The sequence below is a fragment of the Melospiza melodia genome, chromosome 1, assembly GCF_035770615.1.
Source record: "Melospiza melodia melodia isolate bMelMel2 chromosome 1, bMelMel2.pri, whole genome shotgun sequence".
In the NCBI taxonomy this organism is placed as follows: domain Eukaryota; kingdom Metazoa; phylum Chordata; class Aves; order Passeriformes; family Passerellidae; genus Melospiza; species Melospiza melodia.
The window spans coordinates 16,716,608-16,741,499 of NC_086194.1; the positions used below are offsets into that span (position 1 = coordinate 16,716,608).

At 36.1% G+C, this 24,892-nt stretch overlaps 1 protein-coding gene across 1 annotated transcript in view; it reads left to right on the forward strand.

The window, feature by feature from the left end:
• Window positions 1-24,892, forward strand: part of ODAD2 (outer dynein arm docking complex subunit 2) — a 69,685-nt gene that overhangs the window by 955 nt on the left and 43,838 nt on the right. Inside the window, exons 2-9 of the mRNA XM_063149307.1 lie at window positions 3,753-3,955; window positions 5,385-5,507; window positions 5,712-5,850; window positions 17,785-17,931; window positions 18,213-18,422; window positions 18,599-18,823; window positions 21,067-21,177; window positions 21,671-21,825. Coding sequence (XP_063005377.1) covers window positions 3,762-3,955; window positions 5,385-5,507; window positions 5,712-5,850; window positions 17,785-17,931; window positions 18,213-18,422; window positions 18,599-18,823; window positions 21,067-21,177; window positions 21,671-21,825 — 1,304 coding nt within the window. The 5' untranslated portion in view covers window positions 3,753-3,761. The remainder of the gene's footprint in view (window positions 1-3,752; window positions 3,956-5,384; window positions 5,508-5,711; window positions 5,851-17,784; window positions 17,932-18,212; window positions 18,423-18,598; window positions 18,824-21,066; window positions 21,178-21,670; window positions 21,826-24,892) is intronic.

The window sequence follows — 24,892 nt, forward strand, 5'->3', positions numbered from 1 at the left end:
GTGACAGGGTCTCCTTGCCAAGGTGGGCTCAGGTGACACTGCTAGCCCTGATTAGTCTTTAAATAAAAGTTCTTCAACCATTCCTGTTTAAAGGTCCTGTGGGTACCTGTGTGGATGTCTCTCCAGTGCCTCATTGCTCTTGTTCTGAGGCGCTGTATTATTATGTGGGGCTAGTAGAGCTTGCTTTGGTCATTTTATAAATGATCAGGAGTTTCTTCTTCTTTCAGAAGAAACTTTTTAGAAATTACTGGTTTCTTTTCTCCTTCTTTTCATTTTGGCTCCCTTCTTCCTCTTGGATGGGTTTTGTTTAGACCATTACATGTGTTAAGTAGTGACCAGAGCTCTTACATTCATTTTGAAGAGAGACTGGATCTGTCAGGCATAACTCCACAAACTGATTTCCTAAGAGTTGAAAAATCCAGGGAAATTTTGACTTGGCACTTTTTTAACACATGAAGCTCATGAAGCTCAGGCAGCCATGTCGTTATTTTCTGTGCCTTTTAGACATCTGCCATACTGCACACGAAGCTCATATTTACTTGATTGTTTCCCATAAACCATAAATTCTTTTCAGTGGAACTACCCGGGGTACAATTAACTGATGGTTGTTGCCTGCAAAATCCTGTGTAAGGTCTTGATCATCTGTTGGGGTCCATGGAGATGATCCATGCATCTTTAAGAAGCATTTTTGAAGTTTGGTCAACTTTGCTGAGCATGAGACTTCTTTATCTAATTCATTACGATATGACCTTGGTGCTCTTTTGCACTATTTTATGATGCAGATTAAATTACCTGTGTAAGGCATAACTATTAACAATTTTAAATGTATTCTTTTTTTAAGGGTCAGCTAAAGTGTAAAGATATTGACTATGAAAGAAAAAGTGATCTGTATAAAGACATAGTCACATTTTTAAGGGGTGATCGCCTAGATTTGTAGAAAATATGGCCAAACAGGTATTTATTTACTGTTACTTGGTGTACTTTGTGCAAATGTACATTGGTAAGAACTACATTGTAAACCTGGCTGAACATTTATGTTTTTTATCAAAGATAAATCTATGATTAAATGAAGAATTTTGAAGACTGGAATGCTTTTTTAAGTTTCAATTTTAAAAAAATATGTTTCTTTTGTAAACAGCAAGTAGTGCACCATTTCATGTGTTGCTCTATCATACTTTTTGATGGGGTTTGATCCAACATGTGAGGTCAGCTTCTAGTTTTGCATGAAATGTTTTGTCTGTCTTCTGGTCTTGTTCTTTATGGAGCAGTGGAAATGTTAAAGCAGGAAAATGTGATATTTGTATGGAAAAGGTCAGCTTTTTATTACAGTATTTTTCTGTGACGAAAACCACTTAATTTTTTATTTTCATTCTTCCTAACCCAAACATAAATAATTGCCCAACTTTCTTATGAGAACTGCCTGATTTAAATATCAGAGCTGAGAGTTAAGTTAAGCTTACACACTTTATCTTGATTCAGACACTGTAAAATGCAAGTGGTTTGGTTTTTATTTAGAGCTGTGTATTAGCTAGAATCACACAGTACCAGTACAATTTTAGTTGTTTCCTTGTTCCTGATAAAACTAATTTTTTTTAGATTTCTAGTGTGGTTTTAACAGATTACTTGGAGGTAAAATTCCTCACAGGCTAAAACCTGTCAAGAGTTTCATTGTGGTTATTTACATGCAATTTTAATTATTGAAAGAAGGAAGAAATTAACAGTGAAATTTCCTTATCCTCTAGTTCTGATTTTCTGGGATTTAGGGCTGATACTTATTTTTTTAAGATACAGATATTAGACAATTTTGAAAGAACAGAGCATTCCAAGTAATACACATATACACATTAGCTTACATTAACAATATTGGAATCAGAATTGTGAGTTGTTCTCTTTAAAAATGTATTAAATTCCAAAATCTTTATTTATCTCATAGGCAAGTATTGCTTTAATGTTATGCCTACACATTGGTTTACACGTCATAAATAGGACAACATATGAATGTTTTGAGACGTTGGTTTAATTTATTTGCAGTGATTTGGCTTAATTTGATGATCATGAAAGGCAAAATGTGGTAACATTTTACTATTTTTTCAGATGTAATCCTAAATGTTAATATAGAATAATGTTACTATTGATGATAACATGACTTTATTTACTACTTTTCTGCCCTTATGAATATATTGTAACTTTTTAAGTTACACTTAATAAGTCACAATTATTAAATTAGAGCAAATAAACAGAACTTACCTTGTTTTTCCTTCAATTTTCATGTAAATCATACACTCATTGTTCTCTGGCTGTGTAAATAAGTTTATGCAGAAGAGTATACATTTTACCTTTCTTATTTTGGAATTTCTTATCATCTTGCCTTGCTGAAGAGTTGGTGTAGCACATTCTGCTTTCTATGACTGGAATTTAAACAAGTTAATATCATAGAGCTGCAGAACATTTATACCTGTGGGAAAACCTCTGCTCTAGAACTGAAATGCAGAGAAAAGCTGCATTTCTAAGTTTAACTAAATGAAGTAAAATATGAGTGGAAATAGTTTTGATTTATTTTCTGAGGAGAGCTTCAAAAAGCTCATTACATACACATATATTGCAAAACCAATTAACTTTTATAATATCTGCCTGGCCTTGTTTAAGCTAACATTCAGAATTGCTGTGTTGGCATATAGTGCTGTAGCAAACATGCCTTTTAAAGTATGCTTAACTGATCAAGCTGCAGCACCAATTCCCCTGTGATTTATCTCGTTTATCATGTGCTAAATTGTCTTGTCTGGAGTACATTTTCAGAATGAGAGCATTAGCATGAGTTAGTTTGGAATTAGACACTTGAGTTGGCAAGGCTTCAACAGCCGATTCTCATCAGGGACCAGTGGAAAGCAGAGCCTGCTGTGACAGTCTCCTTCAACTGCCTTGAGTCAGGCACACACAGGAATGTCTTCACCTATCTGGGACTGACAGCTGCAATAACAACAATAATAATAGTAAGTAACGATCATATGCTGACTTTCCTGTAAAAATTGAGTGTGTTCCAATAGAGAGTGAGAGTTGACAAGAGTCCTTTCTGTTCTGTATATTATTGATTAGCCATGGTGCTAGACACTGACAGCTGAAGGATTGGTAGGTGCCACTCAGCTCCATTCGTGTATGTGACTTGTTCAACGCTGTTTTGTCCTGAGAGACAGAAGATGAAAAAAATGAAATGGAATGTGTTTATATTAATTCTAAGCTATATCAAATTAAATTACTTGGAACTGAAGTCTAGCAGTTTATGATAGTCTATTTTCAGTTTTATGTTCATTACTTTTTTTGTGGGAATTTTTTGTAAATCCTTTATGCAGGGAAATAGTTTTAATGTGAGTGTTCCATTGAAAGCAGAAGGCTGACTTTGCATGTCTAAATCTTAAAACTCATTTGGATCTAGATTCTATAAAAGTGCTTATGTTACAGATTTTTGACATATTAAAAATCAAACAACACCAAATATTGAAAGATTTTCCTGAAATTCTAAATTTTTCAACTTGATTTACATAAAAAAACCTCAATTTGCATATGATAACTGCTACTTTTCAAATTAATGTTTTGTTCTTTTAAGGACAATATAATTTTGTGTTTAGAATCTTATTCTATGTTTAATGCATGCAGTTTTTAAGCACAGAGTCCTAGAATTTTGCTTATAACTTAGTGGTTTAATATTCATTATTCATGTAGCAATATGAGTGAAAAAACATGTCTCCTTTTACTAGGAATCCAGTATGTCTGAAGAACCAGCACACAAGAAGAATCAGCATGTGGAAAGTGCTGAGATTTCTGGCCAATCACAGAGCCTTCATAATCTTACAGAAAAGACTGAATGTGAGAAAGGGAAAACTTGTTCAACAGGACCCACTGACCAGAGGTCAAAACCACATATGAAGTGGAAGAGCAGTGGGATTTCTGCTTCCCAAAGGTAAGTAATTTTCTTTAAAATTGAATTTGCCTTTAGAGCTATCTAAACTGTGCTAATGATGGGGATGCATGTTACAGGTTTCCATTATTGTCTTAACTTAGGAGGAATAAAACAAAGCCTACTACATGTTAATTTCCAAGGAGAGAGTTTGGACTACCAAAGAGAATTCTCAGGTTTTTTCTGTCATGTGACAACTTTGATGTTGTGACATCATTTCCACAGCAAGGCAGGGAAGGTACTTGCAGTCATCTGCAGTACTCGTTCTTCAGGACTGTGATACCATCATATTTTTTGGTGTAAAATGCCTTTTAAGCAAGACTGATTAGAAAACCTGATCTAAACCACACTTTCTGAGTGAGGTGAAAGAGGTTCTGGGTGGAAAATCAGAATGACTCTTGTTACTGCCACTTGATTTTGTATTATATGAGCTATTTCTCTAGCTCTGCTTAGCAATGATATTCACTGATGAGATTATCTCAAAGTTTGAACACTCAAAAGAGAGTATACATATATTGTATATTGTTGGATTTGTCTTCTGAAAATAGTCCTCTGTTTTGATTTCATGTTTCCTGATTTTGTGTAAGTGAAGGAAGAAGAAGATCTGCAGAAAAGCCTTTCAATGTCATCCTACAAAAATAGTATCTTTCTCAAGTCTACCAATTTAATAAGTTGCAAGAAACATTTTGAGATGTTGGATGTGACTTATGGTTATCAATTAGAAAGAAATTGGCTTTCCAAAGCAAGAGCTATCCTTTTCCCACAGTTACTGATGAAGTCTTAATGTAGTGAAATTGACTGCAATCATAAGTAATATTCTCTTTTTTTTCTTGTGACTGTGATAAAGTGACTAGCTCAGGCTCAAAAAGACATTTTGCTTTCACAACATTGTTATTTTGGGACAAAAAAAAGGACCAGAGATTGTGGCCAGTTAAAAGTAGGAGTGTTTTGGAATATGAGGAAAGTAATATATGCTGTATTCAGCATGGTCAAAGCTGTGGAACATCTAAGTGTGTGGAAGAATTAGGCAGACCAAACTGCCTGGAAATAAGATGACTAGAGGAGGAGAAGAAGAAAGATACAGAAATTCATGTCTGGGCATGGTAAATAGGAAACAGATAGTCACTGTCTGTTCTAGGACAAAAATAAGGGCATCAAATTAAAATGAGCCAGTGAGATCGTTCAGAACAAAGGGAGAGATGCCTTCATATGCCACATAGCCAAGCACTCACATTCTTTGCCAGAATATAGTAAATTCATTTGTTTGTGTGAGTTCAAGAATCAACCAGAGACATTTATTCTCTTCATCCATTCAAAACTGCTAATGCATGGACAACCAGGAGTTTTCTGAATCACACTATACTGAAGAATATTCTGGAAAAAAATAATTTCTGTGTTCTTTTTTTTTTTTTTTAAATAAACCCAAATCCAGTAGTGACAAGGTTCGAAAAAAATACTCTGAAGGAGAAGGGAAAAGTAGAACTGGATCTCTGACTGCAAAAAAGAAAGCCGGTGGCAAATCTAAATCAGTTAAAATTCAAGAAACTTCAAAATGGTATGGATGACTTATTTTTCCTTCCTCAATTTTTTAATTTTTATTTTCCCTATGTACAGTAATTATGACTATACTTACCATTTGGTAATATTAGTTGAATTTTTCTAGTTATTAGGCTGCGTTGTCATACCTGTTTGAAATATGCTTGTCCATATCATAGTTTATAACTATTTGAAATTGGTGATTCTGTTTATTTATTTTTAGTAAAGCATCAATCAGCCTTGAGGATAGTGAAAGTTCCTCAGAGACTGATGAGGATGAACACCCTGTACGTCGTCAGGAAGGAGGCAGCGATTTGTCAGCAGAATACTGGGGAATTCAAAAACTTGCAAAATATGTAAAAGTGAGTAAGCATTGATAAATTGTATAAAAACTAAAAATAGTTACATTTGAGGAGACCAGACCAGTTCCTTATCCTTTCCTCTTTCATTATACTTTAGTATAGCCCTGTGGTGTAGTATTTTCAAATCCTGGAACTGTGGACTTTCCTATCATGCACTTTCTTTTTAATCTGCTGTTTTTGGCTTATATAGCCCTTTAGATTAAACCATCTGTTCAGTGTTATTTAAAACGTAAGATGGCATAATCTCTTTATTAATTATTTGGTTTCTGTTTTGCTTTTTGTACGAAACTTTCCAAGAGATTTCTTTATGTGGATAATAACTTTCAAGAGTTTTTATTAAAACTGAATAGTTGCCTAAAGTCTTTCATCAACTGTGATTAATGCATGTCTGAAATAATTCTAATATGGTCTTGTGTCTGGATAGATGCTTTAGTGGACAGGAAAATGTATGATAAACAGGCATCTTCTAAAACAAACCAAGAAAACATTTTTACACAGACTTGTTGAAAATCTTTTGGAACCTATAAATATAGATAGTTAGAATTCTGAATATGTCTGAAACAGATCAAAACCCCAACAACCCTGTACTATTCTGGAAAACTCTAATTATGTTTTTCCCTCAGGAGAAGTTCCTTTGCAAGTCCATACTGGAATTTATGTTCTGTTAAGTTGCTAATAAAAGCACTGGCTTATTTATTTTTTTGAGTGCAACTACAGAGAATGCACATCCGACAGATGAAATAATGGTGTTGGCTTTTGGTGCACCAGAAAGGGCAAGTCATATGAGGAGCAGCTGAGGGAGCTGGGCTTGTTTAGCCTGGAGAGAAGGAGGCTCAGGGGTGAGCTCATCACTCCTTCCAACTGGTTGAAAGGAGGTTGTAGCCAGGTGGGGGTCAGCCTCTTCTCCCAGGCGACCAGAGATGGGACAAGAGGACATGGCCTCAAGCTGTGCCAGGGGAGGTTCAGGCTGGACATCGGGAACAGTTTTTCACTGAAAAGATGGTTAAGCATTGGAACAGGCTGCCCAGGGAAGTTACCACAACAGTGGAGTCACCATCTGGGGAAGTGTTCAAGGAATGACTGGATGTGGCCTTGGTACTGTGGTTTAGTTGACGTGGCAGTGCTCAGTCAAAGGTTGGACTTGATGGTCCTGAAGATCTTTTCCAACCTTTATGATTGTATGATTGATTCTACAATTAATTACTTGTGAGGAATAAGCAAAGTTTTGGCTCCTCCCAGTCCTTTTAAGTACCGTAGAAGAGTAACTCAGTCTTTTAAAATGTATTCAGAGTACTCACACTGCTTGTTTTCAGTTCATGTCTGGGGGGCCTTGCAGGTGGACCTGGCAAAGAGAGACAGACAAACATGGATAACACAAGCCCATCTACATTTATTTTTTCTAGGTTGGACCTCTGTATTTTTGTCATTTTGGCTATGGCAAAATAACCCTTTGCAAATGTAACTTTGAGCATGTAACTTGCTCAGCTCTTCCTAATACTGAACACAGCATGTTCACATTTTGTATTATAGAATTCTTCCTACTCATGTGTAATTGCAGGTCAACAGGATGCTTTCAAACCTTTCAGTTTGTTAATAGCTTGCTTCTCTCTGTGTTATGAAGCAACTCTGTACTTTTCAGAGAGCTCAGAGAAACAAGCATGCTACTTTTTAGTAAAGACCCAAGGTCCTCCTGGAGGAGATACTTGAAATTCATTATTGTTGATGCATTCCTACTAATCTTTTAATTGGCCCATTTATGTACTACCCTCTTTACTGACAAAGATCTTCTCTCCTGATTAATTAATTCTCAAAGTCCCTTTCCTCTCTCGATCCTTCATATAGTTGGGTTTAGATTTTAGTATTGAACTTAAATCAGTATTGAAATTCATATCTACATTTGCATAAAACCATTCTGAAAGAAGAGTGAGAATGACAAATAGGAAAGCATGTTTTTCATGCACCTCTGTTTCAGAAATTGACTTTATTTTGTTCCAGTTGTCATCAAACAAAATTACATAATGGTTTAGAACTAGGAAATGACAGGGCAGCATTTTTGATCAGACAGTGAGTACCCATTAAGAAGTTTATAATATAAACTTCAATAATATGAAAAAGTATTGTTGTGAAAATTCAAATATATACTTCTATACATATTCATGCACACCTGAGTCTTCCAATAGTTCTTTAAGTTAGATATAAATTAAACTAAGTATTTGAAGATAAAATAGTTCTGTGAAAATAGTTCCATGATCATTCTTAGCTGCTTAAAGGAAGAACTCCCTAGTGCCAGATAAAGCTGAAAAGAGATGCCTCAGTGCCATACCACAGACAGTGGTTGAAATGTTTTATTGATGGAGTGCTACTCTAGCTTGCACATGGAATTCATTTTAATTCAAGTATAAATACTGCACCTCTGGCCAGACTTGGGAGATTTTTTGGCATTCTTGTTGTTCATGTGGGCAAGTGTTCATGCAACGTAAGAGAAAATAAATTTATGACTGTGTTAGTTAAGTATCTACAAGCATATTTATATAGAAGCACAAATTTCAAAGGGCTTGTGTTGTTTGCCCATCTGAAAAAATTAATAAAATGCCTTAAAGAATATTTGGTCAATATACCAAGAAAATGCAATAATTTGTAGATGCAATGATTTTTCTAATGTCTGTTTAAGTTAGTGGGAATCACAATTCAGCAAGACTCTATAAAAGATCAATTTGCAAACAAGAAACTCCCATAAAACCTGAAAACCTAGTTTTTCTGTATTGTTAGATTGTCATTAAATGTTAAAAAGATGGTTGCTGTTTGTATAAAGCAAACTTGCAAGATCCTGTGAGTTGTGCCTGTAGGCTCTGTACTTGTATTCCTCTTCATGGAGAGAAAATTCCAGCGCTGGGGAAATTCCCTTCTGACTTTTTGCCCTTCTCCACTCCCTTTCCTTTCTGGGAAAGAGTATCCACGTTGGAATTGTTCCTCTGGGAAGCAGCTGCTTCTGTGGTCTGGCTCCTTGTCCTACCTTCAGGCTTCCCAGAGCTATGCAGCAGGAGCTGGAGCATGTGTGTTCCTGCCATGCCTCCCCATTGACTTAGCAATGAGCAGCAAAATAGATCAGTGAGCTTGGGATGGCCTTGTGTTAGACATCCTTTGGGGCCAGAGTAGATAAAATGGGAATGAGGTGCTCTGTAGGTGTTTGTAACAGTGAGATTCACCCAGCCTACTTCAGATTTGACATTATTTATTAAATTGGCACTTCTCAAGACTTGGATTTCTAGATGAAGGACTACATTTCACATCTGAAAAATTTTAGGAGTAGGACGAAGGGGTCATCTTTTTCAATTATCCTTTTTCTAGAAATGGAGAACATCAGGTAGAAATGCAGTCTTCTTTGTGGCAGATCTGGGGCTGTTCACTGGAAAAAAAAGGGTGAGAGCTGGGCTGTGTGCTGTCCACAGTTGAGCATTGACTATTGCCAGTTTTATGGTAAAACTGAGATGTTAATGGGTGAATTGGGCTGGTGACTGTGCCAGGAATAATGCCAATATCTAGAATAAATATTAAATCCCTTAAGCCCTTGTGCTGTTTGACTTTGGTTCCCTGTAAGGGCATGATTCAGATGTACACCTATGCCAGGATGAGGATGAATAGAGTTCTGCAGGACCATGTCAGTTACAGAATTCATCCTTCATTTTCTTATGTGGAAAGTCATTCTACTCTTGGCTATATTTCAGGATTAGGCTAGTGAAACCAGTCAAATCTCACACTTCATGTAATATATCCTTTAATTTGATATCTGTTTGGAATTAATCCAGTGCAAAAGACCTCATTCCCAGAACAGCATTGTGTTTCTTTTCTACTTTGGAATCCTAGATGGACAAATCTGCTGTCTCTCCCTGGCTGTTTGTGCCCTGTGCCAGGCCCAGGAGCTGGAGAAAGGCTATGGCACTTCACTGGAGCCAGGGAGGATGTCCCCTGAGAGTGGCATTGAGCTGCAGCTCCCAGGTGCCCATGTGCATGTGAGAATTGTGTAGTTTAGCAGCTGATGAATACAGCAACTCTTTTATGAGAACCAGTTATAAATTTATGGCACTTGTGAAGCCATTGATGTGGCTTGTAGATTTTTCTCAAAATTTACAGCAATAGAGGACAGACAGTATTTTTGAACTGCATCATGAAAAAGTATAGCTCTCTTTAAGTTATAATGGTACTGGAAACATTCCATATTATTAAGATTATACTAGTGCTCATTATAAAAATTTGAATCAGTTTCATGAGCCATGTATTAAGAAGTCAATTGCATTTTGGGATTAGCAGAAAAGTAATTCTGCTTTATTCTAATGTGCAGGACCTCAGAAAAAGACATGAACATCCCCCCCTAAGGAATACAATGGATCTTCAAATACTAATTGTTTAAAGTGAAAAATCTAAAATCTCTGTTTATGGATGTTTCCACAGTCTTGAAATGTGACCCTGTGGATGTGATGGATACAAATGTTAGGATCTAATGGCAGAAGTCCCTACTCTGTGTAGGACATATATTGCACATCAAAGCTTTTTCTACAATCTGTGGACAAGAGTGAAATGTTTTTTCTTTATAATATCTTATTGGCACGACTTACATGAGATTGTTTTAGCTAGTAAATACATAATAAGCATATGTAAGTGCATGTAAAATATTTTTGTACATGTAGTAACTTTGTGTAAGGCCCGTTTTCAGGACTGACCATTTTGACCAACTCGCCTTATTAGTAAAATGTCCAACAACAAATCTTTTCCTTCTTTATGAAAGTATAGGTGGGGTAATCTGAAGGAGGTTTTCAGCTGGATGGAAAGGTAAAGATGAAAAATAAACTTTGCTTTAGTCTGGCTAAGACTTATTTTTCAGAAGATACGAAAGGTATGTGACATAATCACGTGCCACCTGCTAGTGTTTCATGGCACATGTTTGGTCAGCCCTGGCAAACCTATCAGCCTTCATATCACTCTCCTCTACTGTTCATGAATATCTCTTGCTCCCATCTTCCAGTATTAGCCAAGATTTTATCTTAAAATTCAGTAAAGAATGTGATTACTGGGAAAAAAAGGAAATAAAAATATGTGAAAAATTCAATTTATAGTTAAGATATGTATTTCCTAACAACCTTGATAGTGCTGATCATGAAAAAGAAATAGTTTTATGATAACTTTACTAGGTAGGAAATATTTGGCAAATGGTGAACTCTCAGATTATTATTATAATTGGCAACTTTGAAGCATTGGAATAGCTCCCTGTTCAAAATACCATGCAGTCATTCTTCATCCCAAGAGATATATAAAATTCATAACCACCAGTTGAATTTTGACCATTAACACTGATACCAACTCGGATGAATTTCTGTGTAGTGAAAGTTTAATTAATGTTCACAGGGTCACACATTCCTTAGAGTTTCATAGCTGATGAGATGAAAGTCAATCTAGAAAAAAAAAAAAAAAAAAGTAAACAGAATTCAGTAAAAAAGGGGAAAGAAGAAATAGTAGATGAAAAATAATGGACTGAGGAAAATAATGTGAAGTAACTTAAGTGATTCTCCTCTTTCTACAGGGTTGTAGTCTTTGATGAAAACAGGTAATGAAATTAATGAGCTATGGCTTTGACACCATAACTGTAGTACCTCTAAAATAGTAGTAAATTGCCACAATTGTCTCAATCTGACTTCTGATTTATATTCATGAAGTAGATAATGAAATTGTTATGTTTCCTAATAATTAGGATGTGATTGTGTCTGAAAGGTAGCGAGAGTTTTAAGTAGTGAAAACAACATTCTGTGTTGTTTCTGTGTCCTACATTGCTCTGGGCTCAGTTGAATCACAGCTCACTCCACACTGTTATTCCAGAAGCACGCCTGTGCTTCAGCCATGTCTTCACCCATATTTGTTTTTTCTATGCTCTCACTAAGCCCCGTTTCTAAGTTTGTTTTATTTCTCCAGAGAACACCTGTCTCTTAGGTTTTCATAAACTATTGCTATAATTTTGTTTTCCTTGCAAAATTTTTTTTTGGCTAGTTTCAAATGACACTGCCTCTTCTGTCTGTTCAGTGCTTATGAAGCTTCCACAGCATGCAGGCTCTCCAGCAGCCTGCAGAGGCAGCAGTCCTTCTTAGTTCAACCTCATTAACTTTTCTCCTCAGATTCACATCCACTGGTTTCCTAAGTTACCTAGATACCTAAAATTAAAATAATAGTAATAGCATTAATGCTTTTATCCTCTTTCTGAGCCAAGTACTAGACAGTCAGAATTGCTTAGGCAGGTCTGACACTGTCACACAAGATCAGAAGCACATGTGTGAAATGGACAGCAAATGTCTCATCTCCAAGTCTCCAGTCAGGGTTTACAGTGTTATATTACTGTTAACAGTAGTGCTGTTTGTGTAGGGTTTTTTCTTTTAAAAATTTATTACTAGACCCTTTTCCCTTTCTCATTCAATTCTGTTTGCTTCTAATTTCCACATGTTCTTTTAAAACACGTATATACTTTATTTTCCTCAGATTAAGTGTTCTTACAAAATTGTCCATGTCGATCTGGGGAAGAAATACACTCCTAAACTGAAAATTTCACAATGGAGTAGAAGATAAACTTGCACTGTTAAGATATTATATATTATCTTGGCCAGGTTTTCTGTGGTTTTGGGGTCACCATTTCACTTCTTTCCAAGTTTGAGGTTTAAGAAGTTACTAGGAAAATATTCTGTTATTCCCAGTCCAAGGAAGTAAAAGTTCATATGTTTGCACATGAACTGTTAGACTTTTGCCTCCTCTATAGTAGAATCCAATTTCTGTGAATCAGAAAAGGAAAGCTAACAGAATGGGTACATGTCTTGGAAGAGTTTTCAAGAGGGAATCAATGCTTGCCTAACAAAACTTGCTGGTTCACGCAGAAAATAATAGACATCCTTTTGTTTGGAAACTCATTTCTTTTCAGTTTCATAAAATATGACAATTTAAACTCACTGTAGGGGGGTCATGACATATATGTCACTTCTAGCACTGTGTAGGATGAGGGTCAAGGGTCAATCTGCAACTAAAACAGTGCAGCTTCTGTGCATTGTTGTAGTCCAGTGTGAATGTTTTCAAATGTTGTGATGCCTGTGATTTTCCACTGGCTTTACTTATATTAATCTGTATGGTTTACATACTGCCAGGCTGGAGCTAAAGAATGCCAGAAGATTCAGGAAGTGGGTCAGAGAATTATTCCATAACTCAGTTATACTTGTCTATAAGTCATGTCTTAACAAGTTGCAGCTTGTATGTTTTATAAACTAAGATGAAAAATTGGAACTAGTATTTAAACCATGACAAAACTCAGTGTGCTTAGAGATTGACTAGCATAGAAAAAATTGCCTTGCTCTGGCATATTATGTATTTTATACATACTGAGTACTGCAGTACTCAGTCTTTCATTAAGCTTTATCAAAATTTATTTAGATGTTAAAGTACTTTCGAGCAGAAAATTACAAAATTTTCTCTGTGATTTAAGAGAGTAAAGTTCAACAGAAAATAAAGTCACAAACTTTTAAACTGAGAATTCTGTTTCATACTTTAATCTTTGTTTTGAAATTTTGTTTTTATAAAAATGACGATACTGCTTTAGGTTTGGATTCACACTAAACATTTTTTTTTCCCTTGGAGGTTTTTTGTTCCATTAATGAATTTTAATTTTAAAAGTCTGGTGTAACATTAATTTGACCAACTATTTTGGGCTATCACATTATGCTATTTTGTTTGTTCAGTATTTTTAAAAAATATATTGACTTGGCATGTTTGATCTTAATTTTGTCCAGTATATTGTAATTGCCATTCAGATTATATATAGTTATAATCAAAACTGGGGTATTACACAGGAGAATGACAAAATTGCCCAAAAGCAGCAATTTTTTCCCTGTTATTCAGCCATAGGCTTGTTATCACAGACATGCACAGTTAGCCACCTATCCAGGATTTACTTAATACAATAGAGAAAATACACTTTTACTCTGGCAAAATAAATTTCAGCCATTGGTCTAAACAGTAAAAAAACCTCATCTTTGACATTACCATGCAGAGTAAAATATTTCACTTTCTGGTAGCATTCAGTCATGGTCACTCTAAATCCTAAACCAAATTAAATAAATGAATAATACACTCTTCAATAGGTACTGTATTTATGGAGATATTTGTGAGTCAAAAACTGTACAATTTTCATTTTACTTAATTTTGCTTTCTGTTGGGAAACTGCACTGTAACTTGATTGTAATGTTTATGTATTTCCATTCACATATTTTCATTTTGCTACAAATTCGGCAACACATTTGGAATAATATTCTTTATAATCCTGTTCATACTTTTATTAGTTGTACTTCTGTAATGGCTTTAGGTTTCAGTTGAAAGGGTTAACTTTAGAGTAAATTTTCTATCTTTCTTTCCTAGACTGCTGAACTGACATCATCAGTTCAAAAATGGAAGTTTTGTATTGACTAGGAATGGTTTAATTGGGATTGGACATCTGCTATTGAAACTTAAGCCTGTGTATTTTATTATCTATTCTCCGTATCTATGATCATAGTATCCATTATGGGTTAATAATTTTTTTGAAGAAAATCAGTAAATACCAAAACATTTCTTATTTATGAAATTTCATGATAGTAAATAACAGACAATAGGACTTGAGCAAAATGTAGGAAGTCATTGACTCCACCTGCTTGCCTCCAAAACAGCACCAATTCTTTGTGGGTCTTCTGGACAAATATTTCTCTGGCTTTTCTTTCCTGTCATGGAGATTTCATGCTGTAAGCAATGTATTCAAGAAATCAAATATTCTTACTAATAAAGTTGGTTTTGTTGAGTGAGTTTTCCTTTTTTTTTTTTTTTTTAACCAAGCATAGATCAACCCTGATGCTCTTAAACCCCATTATTCCTCATCTGGACCTGGAGAAGAGAGGTCAGATTGGCATTGAAGGTGTTCTTTAAACTACCTTCCTATTGTCTTCTTTAGAATAAACAGTTCCAGTTCCTTCAATTTTTTTTTGTAGAGATTGTAATTTTGAGATTTTGACATCCTCTGGTCTTTATCAACTTTCCCAGTATTTTTTCTGAACTAGAATACCTATAATGAATGTAGTACTTAAATTGAGCAGTGCCAGTCCAAAGAAGGAGTAGTTCTTGTATCTTACAGGTTACAAATCTGGTTATAATTTTCTCTGTAAAGTTTGCTTTTTTTGTTTGGCGATGCTGTGATATTGACAGATAATATCAGCATTGTGTTCTATTGCTAACAAAAGATTTCTTCCTACAGTTCTGCAGACTAATCATGGCATCAGCCAGTTCTCTCAGTACCACAGAGCAGAGTCCATTGAGCTTATCTAGTGTAAAACATCTGTTACCTAAGCACTTACTGACTAGTTATGTCCTCAGCATAGCCAGAGTGTTCACTATGCTGTCAGAGACATTAAGTAGCCATTAGCAGAATTTAGTAAAGGTTAATGCATAAAAAAGACCCCTTACTCCTTTTGCTTTTTTGGTTTCATTTGTTGAAAAGTTGCCATTGACTAACAGGGTTTTCCTCTTGATTATTACAGAAGTCAAACAAAATGATTGTTTGAACGAGTGTATTCCTTGGTAACTGTACTTTGGGTTGTGTCTGTATTTGCTTGTGTTTTTCTTTTATTTTCATTCTTTTTTGATCTTGTCAGTAGTTCTGTAATTCTCGGTTTTTCTCACTTGTTAGCTTGAGTATTGTAAGAGAGACATTACACATTTAGTGCAAGAAGATGTTTTACTGATAGTGTAACAGTGATACTGGTTTATTTTCTTGGATATATGTGTTATACTGATATATAGGAAGAAAGACACATTTTAAAATGTCTGTGTTTAATTTCAAGCCTTAAAATTGACTGTTGATCTGCCAGTAGAATCTATTTTGCTTCCAACATATCAGATTTCAAATGGTATAACAACATGATGCAGATTTTATGTCAACTTAATGGAGAGGTAACTATTTCCATGCATGTTAAAATCTATGCTGTAACTACTACAAGACTTACTGTAATGATAACTTCAAGAAACAAAAAATAATTGTTGAAACCATCGGCAGTATTTCTTATTTTGTAGAATTGATGCTTCAGCACATATGAAAAATATTTTATTGTGGTTTTACATTAAAAACACTTAAAGTGGTGTGTTCATTTTTAAAGCTGAAAAAATAAAATGCATATATATATAATATACGGTTGTATTTTTTATTCATTATAAGAAAATTAAAAAATGTTTATTTTTTAAAAACTTGGTCCATATTAACTATCATATGCCAAACATTATACATGTAAGATAAGGGAATTATGGACTACTATGTTATGTATAAATGCAGTTTCACTGTAGGAGAAGCAGTCCTCACAAGGAGAGACATCACTTTTCAGGTTAGCAATGCACTTCTTACAGTTATTAAAATAATAAAAAGACAAGTTTTTTTTAAAAACTCCTGTTGCAAATTTTTTATCAGACAAAGCAAAGTAAATATCAAAGTCTAATCTGTTAAAAGGCCACAGATTTCATAAAAGGACAGCTCTTTGTTTTTCTGAGCTGCAGAATATTCTCTGTAGTTTTATAATCATATTGTAGGGATTTTAAAATATATAATTAAGAATTTTATAAGTGTGGATAGACTGATTTCTCTAGGAAAACATTTGAGAATTTGTTACATTATTTTATACTCTAGGGCATTTTTTCAATGTAGTTTAAAATATGTTAATAAAGGAAGACATTTCATTCTGCTGAAGTCAGGATGATAAATATAATTAAAAATATAATATAAAAAAGTTGGGGGCATCTTTCTCTAGGACACTGTTTAAAAATTACCTTTGTATTTAACCACTTTTGTGGGGAAATGTTCTGGTATCTGTTGTAAAAAGAAATGTAGGTAAAAATTATGAAGAACTATGAATGTGTACTTCATTGATCAGCAGAAGTGTTTTGTCTGATGTAAGCTACTGGTCTGATACTTTATGAAGTAGTTCTCTCAGTTTCTTTTTGGATGTATTTTTTCACTTGTGATTCTTTACTATATTTATAACAACTTGAAGTACGTGTTAAATTTAAATTCCCTTTGTACTGTCTGTCCTACTGTTTCTGTTTACATTTAAGAAATACGCTTCAGAAGTTCTGGTTTTGTTAGATCTACCTGGTTTATATTACTCAGTTTTGTAATATTCTGTGTTTCATTATAATGTCCACAATTCAGCAGAACATTTTCCTCAAGGAAGGGTTGACCAAAAATCCTTTACAGATTCAAAACTCTCATTTAAAAGAGATGGGCTTGGGCAGCAGAGCTCAGATCTGGATGGGAGCCAGAGCTTCCCTGGAATGCAGGAGGTGGATGCTGCACTTTGATTTACTAGGTACTCTAAGTTGTAACTTCCACGTTAGTACCAGCTGGCAATGTTCACTCCAGCTTCTGCTGCAGCTATAGCTCAGCTCTCCTAACTTCCGTGCAGGTTGGTTCAGCCTTGATTTTATTGACAGTAAACCTGTATTAGAGGTTTAAAAGAATCCACTGTCATATGGCTTAACTTCCTGCGTTGTGTTCTTTGATTTTTTTCTTTAAGTTTAGTTGCAGTGACTGAAATAAAGCTTATCTTATCTTATCTTATTCAATAGAGCTTGAATGGTTAGAAAAGCATTCAATCTGGTCTATTCACAACAAGCCATGTTAATAGTTTTCCACCTGAGCTATTCACTCATTTGAATCTTTATGCCATTTAGAGACTTTATCAATAATTCCATTTCTTACTATGTTTGTCTTATTGAACACTATAAAGTCAAAATATCTAACATGTTTCTTCTTTAGTAGTAGTTTTACTAGCACAACTAGAAGTGATTGGGTTTTATATTAAATGCATTTTACATATTTGTTAATTATTTGCTTTATTTTAGGGCGGTGATCCAACAGCCACTCTAATTGCACTGTGCTCAATGAGGGATTTCAATCTGTCTGAAGAAACCTGTCAGCTGGCCATCAAAGACACTGGATGTCTTGAAGTGTTAATTAATTTACTTGATACTGAAGAAATTAAATGTCAGGTAATGAGCTTTGTCAAACAGAGCAATGAATATGCCTTTTTTATTAGAATATTTTTTGAGTTTCAAAGTTACAGAGTGTAAAGAAAGTTTATTTCTCATTTCTGTATTTTCTTGTTTTATTCAGATTTTTAAGAAAGATATCTATGTCTTTAACTTTCAGTTTCCTTCTTTTCTCCTGATTAAATATAAAGAAAAAAATTAACTAACCCATCATTTTAAATAATGTTTGTGTTTTTATATACCTAAATAATGTTTAACTTCTGTCGTTTTCCATTATTTAGATTGGTTCATTAAAAATCCTGAAGGAAATTAGTCAAAATATATTGATCAGACATGCAATTGCAGATCTTGGAGGCTTAGAGATCATGGTGAAAATACTGGACTCTACAGATACTGATCTAAAATGTTTAGCAGCTGAAACAATTGCCAATGTTGCTAGATTTAAACGAGCACGAAAGACAGTAAGGAAACATGGAGGAATCAAGAAATTGGTAAGCAGACATTAAAATTTGTATCCTTGTCATATGCATATTTTTGTTGAAAAAATAGATCATATGTTGTAAACACGATCAAAGCATGATAATGTAATTATGTTTATCATAATTAGAAAGCAGCATGATATCAAATTTCCTGTAGATATTAAGAATTTTTTTTTTTTTTTTTTTAGGTTGAGCTGTTGGAATCTATTTCGGTGGCATCGTCATACCAAGTCAGAGACACTGAAACAGTTCGCTGTGCAGCCTTGGCACTCTGGAGCTGCAGCAAAAGCATCAAAAACAAGAAAGCAATCCGTAAAGCTGGTGGCATTCCATTACTAGCTAGATGGCTCAAATGCTCACATACAAACATCTTAATCCCAATAGTGGGGACACTACAGGAATGTGCCTCAGAGGTGAGCAAACACAAACAACTAAGTTATTTCTAAACATTAAAGAAATTTGACAATAAAAGGAAATATTACATTCTACAGTCACTTAGGTCAGTTATCCCATCAGGAAGTAGATGCTTTATGTAATCAAAGTGGTTTTGAGAAGATCGCAGCTTGGATTGAAGTAAAAAACATGTATTTTTATTTAAAAGGCTAGGAGTAATACATGAAAGAAAAAAAGTGAAATGAAAGCCTTAATCACTTTCTTTTTTTTCTTATTTTTTTCATCGTAATTTACAGATTTGGCAGCCTAAGGTGCTGTGTTCTGGTTAAGCAATGCATTTAAATTCTACAAAACTAACCTGCAGATGTGGCCAAGAAAGATCTAAGGCAGTGCAGGGCAGAATGGTTTACAGTGTCCTTGTGTATTGGGTCTGATCCATTGCAAATAGAAGAAAGGAATATATGTGATTTTCCCACAGATTTCTGTGGCACATTTTGCAGATTTGAGTATATTCAGTTTTTAAATTTGAATACAAATATTTTTTACCATAGCCATATAAGGAATTACACTAGTGGGACAGTTCTGTTTAATATCTTTATGAATGACCTGGTGGAGGGGATTGTGGGTGCCCTCAACACACTACTGAGTGTGCAGGCACACCAAGGGTAGAAGTGTCAATCTACTGGAGGGCAGGAAGGCTCTGCAGAGGGCTCTGGACAGGCTGGATCCATGAGCCAAGGCCAGTGCTATGAGGTTCAACAAGGCCAAGTGACAGGTCCTGCACTTGGGTCACAGCAACCCCTGCAGTGCTACAGGCTGGGGAAGGAGTGGCTGAAAACTGCCTGGTAGGACAAGACCTGGAGGGCTGAACATGAGCCAGGGTGTGCCCGGGTGGACAAGAAGGCCAATGGCATCCTGGCCCGTGTCAGCAATAATGTGGCCAGCAGGAGCAGGGCAGTGAGCATCCTGCTGTGCTAGGCACTGTGCAAACCCTGTGTTCTGGGTCCCTCAATTCAGGAAGAACATTGAGGTGCTGGAGGGTGTCCAGAGAAGGGCAATGGAGTTGGGGAAGGGTGTGGAGCACAAGGCTGGTGAGGAGCAGCTGAGGGAGCTGGGGGAGTTTAGCCTGAAGAGAAGGAGGCTCAGAGGGGACCTGAAAGAAAGTTGGAGCCAGGTGGGGTTGTTCTCTTCTCCCAGGTAACAAGCAATAGGATCAGAGGAAATTGCCTGGGGTTGAATCAGAGGAGGTTTAGATTGAGTATTAGGAAAAATTTCTTCGCCAAAGCAGTTGTCAAGCACTGCCTAGGAACATGCTGCCCAGGGGAATGGTTGAGTCACCATCCCTGGTGTTACTTAAGAGATGTGCAGATGTGGCACTTAGGGATGCAGTTTAGTGGTGGACTTGGCAGTGCTGGGATAATGGTTGGACTCAATGATCTTAAAGGTCTTTTCCAACCTAAAGGATTCTATTTGTTTATGATTCTCTATCTTCATTTCAACTTGAGGTGTATTGCAATTCAGATAAAATAATATACATATTTTGTCTTGGTGATTTTGAGGCCCAAAAGACAAAATTTTTAAAGAGATTTTACATTATTAAACACTTTGTGTGTTAAAAATTAGCTTCTTGAGTTACACCAATTAATGCATGTTCCATGAGACACAAACCTGGCAGGTTTTATGTTCAGTAAGTATGTATTGAGAAGATGTCATTTTTGAGTGTTTCTTGTATGGCCTAACCTGGAAGGAACACTAAATGCATTTCTTACACAGATGTTTCCCCCACTTAAAAATTATCCCATTACAATGCCTGTGGCTTAAATTTGCATGACAATATCACTAAAAAATTTAAACTCTAAGAACATTTTTTTCTAACCTTGTTTTAGGAATAGATCTGTTGTTGTGGCTGCTGGTTCTTGATGAAGTGAGTGGGTAGTTCTCGATCCCATTCTGAAGCATCTTTTGCTTTCTTGGGTCTGAGCAGGGAGTCTGGACACCTTTCAGAATATTCTGCATTGTTCATAAGCTAAGTGGCTACAGGATAGGCAGTGCAGTACCTCAGGTTGCAGGTGATTTGAAGAGCACTGCAGATATTTGTTTACCTCTGAGATCATCAGTAGTATTTTCAAGGCAATGATGACTTCTGCTTACATGAAGTACAAGGCTTCTCAATATCAAACCCTATAATTGTAGCATTGTATTATTGTTGTGACCTATTAACTGTTAATATGCAGGATTTAAAAGATGCACTTTATCTTTTTAGCCAAGTTACAGACTTGCAATAAGAACAGAAGGCATGATTGAGACCCTAGTGAAAAATCTGAGTAGTGAACATGAGGAGCTCCAAATGCATTGTGCAAGTGCCATACATAAGGTAATTTTATTATAGTCAGTAGATCAGAACCAGCATTAGCCCTTTGTTTTCATGTCATTGTCAGTTTTAAATTTTCTTAATTTCACTATTTCTCTAATGTGTAAAAAATTATAGAAATGTTGTGTATATTTTAACTCCATATTTAATATTATAATTAGGTTCCTATTTGCTCTTCTTGTGTACAAGCATTAAGTTGCACAGGTAACCAGTGAAGAGTGGTGAGGCATACTGTGCATAGAGCTGTTGGGTTTTTTTGTTTGTTTGCCCCTAAAGAGGACAATGTGACAGTGTAAGCACTGCTGCATATACAGCAGCAATTTACTGTCATTCTCTCAGTGAGTTGTTAGCATATTCAGAGACTTGAATGCAACATATTTATGTTTTCTCCTCTATTAGTTTTTACTAGTTACAATGTAATACAGCTAGCTTTTGAAGACATAATCTTACAGACTTTTACATAATATATATGTTTAATATGTATATTTTTTTATAGTGTGCAGAAGATGAAGAAATACGTGACCTGGTTAGAAAACATGAAGGTCTACAACCACTATCTGCTCTGCTTGATAAAAGTGAAAACAAACAACTTTTGGCAGCTGTGACAGGAGCAATCTGGAAATGTGCAATGAGTAGAGAAAATGTGTTAAAGTAACTTAGTAATTTAATTTTACAAGCATTTCTTACATTATTATGCTTTGATTTTACAAACCTCTATTGTTTTCAAAACTGTTTTGTCATAATTCTTCAAAATCACTCTTTATAATCAGCTGGGCTTTCACCTTAGGTTTTGACCTCATCAGGGTAGAGTAGAGACAGTGTTAAGTTACTAGGATCTTAACAGTCAATGGAGGCAAGTGGTGCCTCTAGTTAATCTACAGGACTCTGAGTCAGGAGGTCACATTTGACACGTGGCCATATCTGATATCCCCCCTCCTGTCTGTACTTTAAAAGCCAGAATCACTGCTGCATGGTAGAGAGAGTACTTAGTACACTTTAATGTTTTACATCAAGAGAGACAGAGAGCAAATTTGCTCATTGTAGGGTAGACATCTAATACATATTAGAAATATACTGGAGTCTAGGATAACTAGCCTAGGTACCTCTCTTCTTGGCTACAGAAGGGGCTCAGAAAAGTAGCTTAGTCTGGAGACCCAGCTTCTAAATGAGTGGAATTAACTGATGAGAGTTCTGCTGTGGGTGCCAGCAAACTCTCAGTGCCAGGGTTCTGAGTAATTATTTGAGACTGTGACAGTAGAAGTTGTCACTCTCTACCTTCCATGGAGCAGCTTAATGATCAAGAACACTTTACCCGCTCATCTGAAATTAATATAACAAATTCATGCACCTTACCTAGAAAAAGGAAACTGGCTCCACTACATCTGTGCTCGGTTTCCTGCTGAAATTATGCTATTCTGTATGTAGAGCATGTAGAAAGATTAAAAGGAGTAATAGTAAGGGGTAACATCTTCCTGCTGCCCTAATTTAGTGTACCTTGCTGGATAAGCACATAATGATAGACCAAGACTGGGTAAAAATTAGGAAGATTTCCATGTTTTACATTCTGGCTTTTTACTGTCCTAAATGAGTTCCCTAACTGTTGGTATACAGATCTATGGTCTTTACTTCCTCTACTGCTGACCTACTGCTTTTTTGCATTCTTAATTGCACAGTAACCTAACTTTTCATATGGATGTATCCTTCTTTTCTGTGGACTTTGGGTTTGTGCAGAGGTATCCTGATTTTGGATCAATCAGTGATGAGACAGACTGAATGGCTCTCTCTGTACTAGTAAACTAAACAGGGCCAAATCGTTCAGGTTTCAGGCTCTGTGTTAGGATTATCCATACTGTTTAACTGCCAGCACAAGCCCTTACACAGTGTGCCAGCAAATGCTCTCCCAGACAATGCCCAGACACTCCTTGGGAACGGTGCAGGCAACAGATTGTTCCCATTAGGCAGCATGGGTGAGGCCACCCTGCATTGTGAGGATAAGAGATTTTAGCCATATGGATGCTATGTTGTGCTTCTTGTCCTCAGGGCTAGAGAATGAGCCCTAGCCTGTTTTATTTATTAGTATAGCTGTAGCCAATAATTCTGTCCAACTGCAAACAGATTTTTGTTGGGCTACTCACATATCTTTGGCAAGTGCTTGATGCTCACAAAGGTTACTAGCCCGGCGCAGCTCCAGCTGAATTCACGTGTTGTGTAGTGCTGAGTCTGAAGCAGTAAACCCTGTCCAAACTCAAGATGGGAGGCCACTAAAGGAAAGGGAGTGAGGATAGTATGAAAACACCTAAGTAGATCTGGAGGGATGAGCCTGAGTCTGGCATGAAGCTAGAACTAACAAACTCTGCTGGCTCCTGCAGGGGCACTTAATTATCTCTGAATTGCTCCAGATTATTTCCTCTACCTGGAGGTCGCTGCTGAGAGGTTGTGCTGACTCAGCTGTGAGCCGGGGCAGGTGCCTGTGCCTGTCCCTGTGACTGTGCCTGTGTCTGTCTGTGACTCTGCCTGTGCCTGTGTCTGTCTGTCTGTGACTGTGACTGTGCCTGTCCCTGTGTCTGTCTGTGCCTGTCCCTGTCCCTGTCCCTGTGCCTGTGCAGGGCCGGGCACAGCTGGCGTGGGAGCGGCCGTTCTGCTCCTGGACACAAGATGGCCCGAGCCAGCAGCAATGCCTGAGAGCTGCCTGCCTGCTGCACAGCCAGCTCACAGCATCCCATCTGTGAAGAAGTTGAAAAGCCAGCAATAATCAGTTTTGTTTTGTTGTTTTTTCAAATTATTTGCTTACTTTAATGCTCTTTGTTTTTCATGCTGTTGATGTTTACTCTTGGAAAAAAAAAGTAGGGATACTTACAAATTACAGCGAACAAGGAGTAGAAAATTTATCTTTAAGCAAAGTTTTAGATGATGAAAGACAAAAGTTTCTCATTTCTCAGTTACTTTAATTATTATGCTGATAACCCATCTTGGAAAGATTAGTTTTTATTGAAACATCTAGTTCTGCCATAAAAATATTAGAAATACTAATTTTTTTTTTATAAAAAGAAAAGCCACATGAGCAACTGGTTCCCGGAAAATAGTTTTTGTAGCTCAAGCAGACATTCCCAGAAGCTAGGGGCTGGGAGAAAAGCACAAATGAGAACTCAGTACTCTCAGAGACATTTTCTCTGATAATTAGATTATATACAGGTTAGATCTAGCTTGACATACCCCATAGAACTGTCAGGGTATATCAGAAGATGTATAAAAAGAAGATGCAGTATTTGTTAAGTGTTAAGAATCCCCTAAGTTTTAAACAAAAAAAGAAACAAAAACCCAAACCCTTGAAAATTATTCAAGCACTGAGGAAAAAATCCTATTCTGAAAGATGAACTTCTTAGGTTTAGCACACGTCTTTGTAGGATAGGACCATCAAGATTTAAAAACCATATTTTTGATTCTCAGTATCAAAAGTTGTATGAAGAATGGGGAAAGTATTAATAGAAGAGTCAAGTCAAATTTCTGTTAATTTATTTCTTAATTACAAGTTAGAATCTAACATTGTGGCTGTGGAAACGTACCAGAACTATGGTTCTGACATCAGGAAAATGCAGTGTATTAGGCCTGAGCTGAATATAGAACGGCTCAGGGTAAGCTCTAAAGGCTCATATTTAGTGAAAAGTAAGGGCCATCCTTTGGTTCAGAGAAGTGAAGGAGGGTCTGGTACTACTCTAGC